General features: G+C 39.8%; 1 protein-coding gene across 1 annotated transcript in view; it reads right to left on the bottom strand.

The window, feature by feature from the left end:
- Window positions 1-9,663, bottom strand: part of CD2AP (CD2 associated protein) — a 72,217-nt gene that overhangs the window by 44,522 nt on the left and 18,032 nt on the right. The window contains exons 3-5 of the mRNA XM_015812295.1: window positions 8,080-8,227; window positions 4,701-4,801; window positions 2,080-2,200 (exon numbers count right to left, since the gene is read on the bottom strand). Of these exons, the coding sequence (XP_015667781.1) occupies window positions 2,080-2,200; window positions 4,701-4,801; window positions 8,080-8,227 (370 nt within the window). The remainder of the gene's footprint in view (window positions 1-2,079; window positions 2,201-4,700; window positions 4,802-8,079; window positions 8,228-9,663) is intronic.

Genomic DNA, 9,663 nt, shown 5'->3' with positions numbered 1-9,663 from the left:
GGGAGGGAGGAAGGAAGGAAGGAATCGAGAAAACTTAAAAATTAAGTTTTTAATTTATTTTAAAAATCACAGTATAAAGCCATAAAATTGTTATCAACAGGAACCATTCTCCCTATTACTTGTGAACAGATAAAGAGGACAGGAAGAGAAAACTTCACCATAACTTATATTTTTCTACTCTTTGGTTGAACATACTTTCAATCTGAGTATTAATAGTTTACATCTATTAAGACAAAATTAGGGATACAATTCAAATATCATAAGATTACAGATGTGGAAGCATTAAAATTGTTTCTATAAATGTATACATAAATTCTTAACATTCAAAATTTTACAAGACACAAAAATACTTATTTGACAGTAACTGTAATACATCATGCATGTACATTAGGGCCACTTAATCAGAGATATATAATTTAATTAAAATTTCATTATCATGGTTAAATCTGATGGCAGACCATATTTTTATATGTGGGTACAGCCAGAGCCCAAAGTGAATGAAGTGATAGCCCTAACTTCAATGTGATTCTCTTCTCCAAGTGTGATTCTCCTCCCTTCCCAAGGCTGTACGTGATATGGAAGAAGCAAGTATTAATGACTGGAATTAACCTATTCAGGAATGTGGCTTGAAGACAATTCAGGTATAGGCTAACCACAGATGAGTCTATCCTTGGCATATGTAATCAAATGTAGCAATACTTAATGACAATCACACTGTCATGACTGGGCTGCTGGTCAAAACAAATTTGGATCTCACTAAAACTATACAGTAATGTGTAATGAGGAACCTCATATCAATTCAAATTCTTCAAATACTTCCACATGTTTAGCTTTGAGCAAACAGTATCTCTAAATAGACTTATAAGAGTGCTTGAGGTTAAGCATCGCCAGTTCCAATTACTCTTATTCTCTTCTACATACTCCATTCCAAGGGTCCCCAACTCCCAGTCCGTGGACCAGTAACGGGCTGCAGCATGCCAGCAACCGGTCCGCACAAACAAGGAAAGCCCCATCCACAGAATGCAGGCAGCACACAAAACCACAACCCCTCCGCTCCGCTGAAAAAATCTCTCTCCACATAACCGGTCCCTGGTGCCCAAAAGGTTGGGGACTTCTGCTCTATTCTATTCTACTTTAGCATCTGGGTAAAAGGCCATATTTTGATAATTCTTCCAAAACGTTAAAAGGGTGGGGGCTGTCAAATCATCAGGGGAGAGTGTTCCATAAGGTCAGGGCAGCCATGGAAAAGGCACATTTCTGAGAAACCACTAAGTGGCAGGATTTCAGAGAAGGAATCTGGAGGGTACCTTTCCTATCTAATCTGGAGATATAGGCAGATATTCTTAAGGGGAGACTGTCCTGCAAACAGTCAGATCCCATGCCATTTAAAAGTGAAATCCAGCATGCTGAATTGAAATGCAATACAGGTGCAATGTGGGCAAGTCTACCAACACCCAATACTATGTGCACCTCTGCATTTGGGACCAATTGTAATTTTTGAGTGATCTTCAAGGGCAGAAACACATTGCAGTACTTATGTTTTTTATTCTATTTTTTAAACATGTGATCTTACTACTATTCTGTATCTTGTATTGCCCAATGGCCTATTGGCTAACCAGTAAAGTATTACACATACCAGACTCCAAAACTGATGGATGACGTCTCCCTGCAGCTTCATGTAAATGGTAAGCATCGATTCTTAAGGCATCCCACAGTTGAGGGGCAGAGGGCACAATCTTGGTTGGACTAGAAAGCCACCAAGGTTACTTTCAGCCCTATGATTCTATGATTCCAGTCAATGCCACCTGGAACTGACTGCTGAGAAAAGGTGGAGAATCACCACATTGCAGAGCCTTCACCTTCTAAGCCCTACAGTTGGTCCAGAAGGACACCATGATTAACAGTATCAAAAGATACTAATAGATCAAAGAGAGCTAAGATGCATACAACACTCCATCCTGGCTCCACCAAATCATCAGCAAGCATGACCAAAGCTGTCCTTGTTTTGAATCCCAGCCTGAAACCGACAGAAAGAAATCCAGATAATTAGCCTATCTTCTGATTGCCTGCATTTATTACCTGTGTCTTCTAAGCTTTCTTGTATTTCTCCATCATCTGTTACCTCTAGTTCTTTTACAAAGTTAGAAGGAAAAAGGCCTGTCTTGCCATTTAAAGTCCCACTCCACCAGCCTTCTTCCACCTGTGGAGAAAAATGAGGTTGGATTACCTCTAACCTGAAAAGAAAAGATGCTCACTGTTCTTACCATCGGAGCAAAAATACCATCAGAGATATACAGGAATTCAGGAGTACATTAAATATGCAGGACTAGTACATATACTTAAACGGTTAGAGCAGGGGTGTCAAACTGCCGGCCCAAGGGCCAGTTGCATCATGCAGACGCCGTGCCTATCCCAGCTCCAACAATATGAAAAAAGTCACAATAGGTTGCGACACATCATGTGACACAGTGAGTTGGACACCCATGGGTTAGAGCATGTGAGGCAAGGAATAGTGATGTTGGACAAGGGATAAGTCACCCACAAATGGATAGAAATTGCTCTACATAACCGTATGATACTAAGAAAACAGAGCAGTGGGTAATACCACTCTATTCAACCTTATACCGAACATAAAGTATGACCAAGCTCCTTTCTTACAAATAACAAAGCAAAGACATTCTGGACCAATGTCTTGCAACCAGTTTTTTATGAAGAGAGAAAATACGATGGCAGCATAAATTGGAGGAAAAAAGAACAACCTTTAGGTTTCTTTTCCCTTAGTCACTGACTGTTAAGTTCTAAGGAGTTTGAAAACTACTGTAAGCAGGAAGTTTAGAAGGTAAGCTTGATGAAGACTCTAAGAAGGCCGAGAAAAGAACTGTTTCAATGGCTTGTAAGATCTGTAGCATATTTCGTTTTCCTGAGGATGTACAACTGGCGCTTTTGAAAAATCTGCAATACAAGTACTCCTCATTTAGTGAACATAATTGGCACTGACAACTCAGTGTCTAAGTCAGTGGTGGCGAACCTATGGCACGGGTGCCAGAGCTGGCACTCGGAGCCCTCTCTATAGGCACACGTGCCGTTGCCCCAGCCTTGCCTCCCCCCGCGACCTCCTCAACAGCAGCCCCCCTGAAGGAGAGTTGCCCCCGAGCATGGCCCATACGGAGCAGCACAGCCAAGGACATGGCAGCCAGGCAGCGTAGACAAGACTCTGCCCTCACACCCCATCATGCAGTTGATGCTGCAGGGCGCGGGCAGAGGGTGTGGCCGCCATAGCGCTGCTGGGCTGCCTGGGCGATCTGCGGCGGGCCCTGGAGGCGGTGAGTGGTCCTGTGGGCAGACAGGGTGGGGGAATGGGGGGACAGAGAGGGGGCGGGGCAGGGGGTGGAGCAGGGGCGGGGCCAGTTTCTGGGCACTCGGTCTCTAAAAGGTTCGCCATCACTGGGCTAAGTAATGTGGTCACTAAGAAGAAAATTACATAACTGCTTTTATGCTTACAATTTTACTTCAGTATGCCTTTAGCATTACTTCCCTGCCCTTCGGAATGCTCAAACCAGCACTGGGATAATTACCAAGATGAGATTTAATGTTGGTATTTACATTCACTGGAGAGGAAGGGATTACAAGAGAGTAAACAGGCACACAATGGGGAGTACACATGGAAAGGAATGTGCTAGCAGCAGCTGTCTGCCTAATGCATCTGTGGCTCCAAGTACCCATGGTTAGGAGGCAAACAAAAGCCCAAGGTGTGAAAATGTATTGTCAGTTGTAGGCAGCAGCTGGGAGCAAGATAATTAAGATAATAAAACTGAGCTTGTTAACTTGCAGTTAGCACCTTTTGGGGAAGCACTGCAGAGAAAAACAGCTCAGGAAGAGATCACTTGTTTAAGCAATCTCTTCACTCTGTCAGAGGGGAAAAAAGAAAAAAAAATGGGTCAGGCACAGGACAATGTGTACCAACTATAATGGCAAACATGTGACCAAGACAAACACATTGAAGATCGTCAGTGCATGCCTTGGTCACAAAGTTATTTTTTCAGCACCATTGCTAACTTTGAAGTCACACAAGGCAGTTGGTAAACAAGTTATTTATATAGAGTCAATTGTAGTCTTTATCTTTTTCACAGTGAAAACAACACAGAAATGAAAATATCTAAAACAATTTTCTATTCCATTTATACTAATGCATGAACTAGAATTGGTTTATATGGTTCTTATTTGCCCTCAGTTTTATTCTTAGAACAAACCTGCAAGGTTAATTAAGCTGGGAGATACTTCTAGATCAGAATAGATATTTGGGTCTCCCTAGTCTTAATAGACATTGTAGAAGGAGAACTATATTAGTCAACGGCAGACAAAAATCAGAAGTGTGATTAGCATCTTTTGAGAATAACATATTTTTATTAAAAAGTTTTAATGAGCTTCTCATTTCTAGTATTTTAATTACTACAGTAAATCTCTATATAATAACTTTATCAGACCTAACTTTCCTATTTCAATTTTTCAAAGTCCTTCAAACATATATCATAAATAAGAACTATGATAACTGTCTAGTTAATTAATTGTAAGATAGAAATCTTCAGTCATTGTCTTTTTGATAGTTTGGAATTGTAATAGCAAAACAGAAGTTTCTAGAGTTCAATTCAATTATGACTTTCAGATTTAATTTTTCACAAAAATTATTTAAAATACCTTACCTCTTCATTCATGTCTATAATGTCGCCTACTTTCAGTTCTAACTCATCCTCATTCTGAGGAGTATATTCAAATAGAACTTTACATGGACGCTTTTTTGACCCTGTTGATAAAAGAAAACTTATTCAAAATAAAGTTTCATTAAAGCATCAAGATTATATTGTTATGAAAGATACTTAAATGATAAGAGTAGATGTAGAGCATTCATTGCTCTATAAAAGAAATAAACTGATTTGTAATTCCTTTAAAATTATACATTTATTTTGGCATAAAATTTGTAGCACACTATCCTCCCAGATTGAACACAGGAATTTAGAATCTTTGGCAGCAAGCTGGATACGAAGTACTGTAAAAAGGCTTCTGCTCCTGGCCTAAAGAAGTATCTATCACCCTCTCTCCTGTGGGAAGAATATTTTGGGAAATATTAAAAAGGCAGAATATATTTCCCCAAAGGGATAATGGAGAAGATCTTAAAAAAAGACAGAAACCAGCCCCCAGAAATCAGCCAGCCCCTAGGCAGAAGCCAGCTTTTAGAAATGCAAATTCAATAATCCTTTCAGCAAGGTTGGAGCCTTCCAGCAAGAAACTGAAGAAATTAGGAAGACAAAGACCCTTAAAATCTACATACCCCACCCAAACTCTAATATAGGACATAATAGGATTAACCCACCAATACCAAAAGGGCACACTCAGACTCAGGTCAAAGTACATGACACAGGAAATGCAAAGCCTCAAACAGGAACAGGAAACAACCTCAAGAGCTCCAGAAGGTATAAAAGCCCACCACTCTGCTCCATGTGGTCAGTTTTTTCCAGAGCCATCTTTCTGTCTGGCTCTCCTCTTCAATAAACTACAACCTTCTTTCTGAAGCAGTCTCCATTTTGATTATTCCCGCCTTGGACTGGACCCTAACGAAGAGTTTTCTTTCAACACTCCCCAACACCATGCTCTGTGTTGTGTTGAAAGAATTGTGGGTGATTGTTTCCTTTTCCTTCAGAGAAGTAACTCCATGCAGGATATATTCAGGAGCTTATCACTCCCAAATATTCAGTTATGAAGAAAAGCACAATATACAGAATGAAGGGAGGAACAACCTCATGCAAACAGAAAGAATTCCTTTTTTATTCTGCAAGGAAAAAAGAGTGAAGTAGAGTAGTACTTTAGGGAATGGCTTTCCCTTTTTGAAATCCCACCAAGAGATATCAGCTAATCAATCGGAAATGGATGGAGAGAATTTGGACTCTGGATCATATTCAATTTACTTCAGCAGCATTGAATCAGCTGGAAGGATGACCAACTTGCTGCAAGTCACCGCTTTCTTATTTTTCATCTGTAAACAACCTCACACAAAAGATCTGTATGCATTCAAAAATGCTTAAAACTGTATCATGCAAAGATTGTGTTAGCATCATTTCACTTAGGGGATTCATCAAAATCTACAAGTTGAAGGCCAAACACCTAAAGTTTTACATGCTGGAAAATAAACTCTGGAAAATGGGGTTTCCTTTTTTAAAAAAAAAACAATGCTAGGATTATTCAACATGAATACAAATTTTGAAAAGGGTCATGATGAATTAATTTGAATTATTAAAGCTAATTTTCTTTCATATCTTAAAGAGAGCTGCCAATTGCCACTCAGGGAATGAATTTTGGAATGTTTTTCCTCTTATATATGTGTTCCTTTCTCAGAAAGTAGCCTAAGAAGAAAAACCATGAGTCATCTACAACATACAGTGGAGAGCTACTATAATTAGTCCTTACATAGTTCAGAGTTATAACAGCTTTTGGAAAAAGTGACTTGCAACCCATCCTCAAAGCTACAATTCTTACATCACCCCTGAGATGATGTGATTGCAATTTGGGTGCACGGCAACCAGTGTGCATTTCTGACAGTTGCAGTGTCTGGAGGGGTGTCACAGGACTGCAATTTGCAACCTGCCCAGCCGACTTCCAACAAGAGAAGTCAAATAAGAAAGCCGGAGTCACATAATTATGTGATTTATTTAAAAACCACATGATTCACTTAATGACCATGGTGATTTGCTTAACAACTGTAGTAAAAATTGGTCATAAAATCGGTTTTTGTCATGTAATGACTCACTTAATGATTGCATTGTTTAGTGACCAAAATTCTGATCCCAACTGTAATAGTAAATCAAGGACTGTGTGTAGAACAAGACAGGCAGAGTGCTTCCATGAATACGAATAGCAAAAAGAAGACACAATGAAAACTCCTGAATCTCACAACACATAGACAGACACAACCACAACTCAGAAACTACAGGCATCTTAGACCAAGCCAAATCTCCAAATGCTAGGGAATTACTGGAAGCTTGGCATTCAGACAAATGAGCCATCAATAGACATCTACTACTGTTAGAGATAAACCATATTTATACACTATTCAAAAGAGCAATTAAAAAAACCAAAAAGAAAACAAACAAAAAAACAGAACATATCCTCTCCAACAGCCAACACCCAGATAAACAAGCAGGGATTAACAACAGACGATCAATACTTGAAGAAAGGAACTACCAAGAAGAAAGGCATACTCCCTCCAAAACTGGCAAGGTGTGATGGAGAGAATCAGTAGATAAGAGTTTTAGTAAACAGAGCTTTCCCAGGGAGAGGCCCAGATTAAGAGAGTGCTGGATGGGGCNGGGAGGGAATAGAGTAGCCATATCTTAGAATCTCTCTCAAGATATGTCTATATTAAAAGATTATAGTTTTAGTTTACCAAGATTCTGCCCATTAAATCTAAGCAAATAAAGGTTTAGACTCAACTGGATCTCACTGCATAATCTTTGGGCTTGGGCTTTGGGCAAGTTACTATAGTTAACAGGGGAGCAAACTCCACACTCACTCGTACTGATGATGTTACCTAGCTGGATAATAAAAATTCTGCAAGCAAACAACTCCACATTTCTTAGAATAATCTGGAAAAAAAATCATTTCAATGGACTGGCAGACACACAGACTGACTGGAATGTTTTAATATTACACTGCTATAGCTACCTCAGAACCCTTAACAAAGGATAGTGCAAGTTCAGAATGCCGTGTAAGAAGGGACATCCCTTTTTGTTTTGGTTAGAAGGCTTGAAAGAAACAGATAGGTCACTCTGGCTTGTTTATTTTTGCAACTTCTGGATACTTAAAGGGTTTCTGTAAATAGAGCTTTCAAATTTCCTACTTTATGAATAGAGATCAATTCAAAAATACTATAGTACTTTCTCTAACCTAATAAAGATCAAAGTCCTTTGTGACTTCAGGAATGTGTGTGTGTGTGTGTGTGTATACACATATACATACATACGTACGTACGTACGTACGTACATACATATATAAAAGTACTATATTGCAGAAATCAAATACCATACATACTTCTTCTGAAGCCTTTGCCCTGAGGCTGGAATGCTCCGGTTGGAAAACCGTAAGTACTCATACGCTGAACAAGGTTGGCCACATTTCCATGCCTTTCCCTTTTGACTGGCAAACCATCTTCTTTAGATTCAGTTTCTCTCTTAACTTCCTGGTAAATACAAAATGGGAAATGAATTGCCCATGTTAACAACCATTGGGTTCATAGTAAAATATATGTAATATGGTTAGTGGCTAGGCACAACTTTCCTGCCATACAAATATAAATTGCAAAAATGAGCCCATTTAATAGACACATATCTAGAAAGCAGGTTGAGCAGAAGCAACTTAGCCAAGGATTTTAAGTTCACATGCCTCTACTCTCCAAAATCAGTTTCAGATTCCCTTGTATAATACTTATACATAATACAGACAATCCCCTTTGAAAGGAGTGTTTTTGCATGACATACTTTAGAATATTATTTTCCCCAAAAAAGATATTAATATTTTGTTTATGAATATATTTTATTTTATTTATTTAAAACACTATTATGGTTTAACTTTTATACAACAATGCCGGGCAATTCACAACAACAATAAAGCATAAAAAGAGGCGATATTTGTTTTCTTTTTATGACTCTATAATCCTTTTTATCAGGGTGGAGTCATGGCAACTGAATGGAGCTGAGCATTTACTTTCCGGATGCCCTTCCTGACGCCTACACGGACTCCATAGTAGATATTTTCTCTTTGTGCCCTGATACGGAAACATCTGTTTTGAATTTGCAACCTTCCGGGTGGGACGCAAGCGTCTTCACCTCTAGGCCACCACACCACTCAAAAAAGGGGCAATAATATTAGCAGCAAAAAAACAACACCTTGTCTTCCCCAAAGCATTCTGCCATATATTTGCTGGGCTCCAACTTTACCTTAGCAGACATAGACAATACTATCTCAACTTGACCTGTATTGTGATTACAGATAGTCCTCAACTTAAGACATTGGCACTGGAATTTCCATCATTAAGTGATGCAATCATAAAGTGTGACCACGTCGCTTAGTGATGGCAATCCCTGCCATCATTAATTGAATCCCAGTTGTTAGGCAAGGAAACTTCCTGCTGGTTTCCCAGAAAATGGAACATTGGAGACTTGACAAAGATTTCCATTGATCTTGGGTTCTAGGATGGTGTCTTAAGAAAGGGGTGCACCGTTACCCTTATCCAAACATGAGGCATTAACTATTCCCTGGACCCATTCCCATGCCATCACCTTGGAATCCTTAACCAGCCAGGAGGAGCATGGATCTAGAACACAGCTAGCAGAGCAAGGACCGTGTCTACTTCCTCAGCATTCCCTGGCTCAAACTCTTTCCAAATAATCAAAATAAGATATATCCCTATCACTTCCACCACATGTTTATTAGATCCGTGTCCCTCCTGGCTGGTACTGGCAGCTCGGGAGGGGACACGAGCCTGGTTCCAGGGAATTGTTAACGCTTCTTTGCGGGAGGGTGTCTTCCCGGCGGCCCTAAAGGAGGCCGTGGTGAGGCCCCTCCTCAAGAAGCCTTCCCTGGACCCAGACGAGTTGGCCAACTATCGCCCGGTCT

The sequence above is a fragment of the Protobothrops mucrosquamatus genome, unplaced genomic scaffold (genome assembly GCF_001527695.2).
Source record: "Protobothrops mucrosquamatus isolate PMUCROS unplaced genomic scaffold, P.Mucros_1.0 scaffold78, whole genome shotgun sequence".
NCBI lineage: Eukaryota > Metazoa > Chordata > Lepidosauria > Squamata > Viperidae > Protobothrops > Protobothrops mucrosquamatus.
Note: the sequence above shows the minus strand (reverse complement) of the source record. Positions and strands in the feature narration are given on the sequence as shown.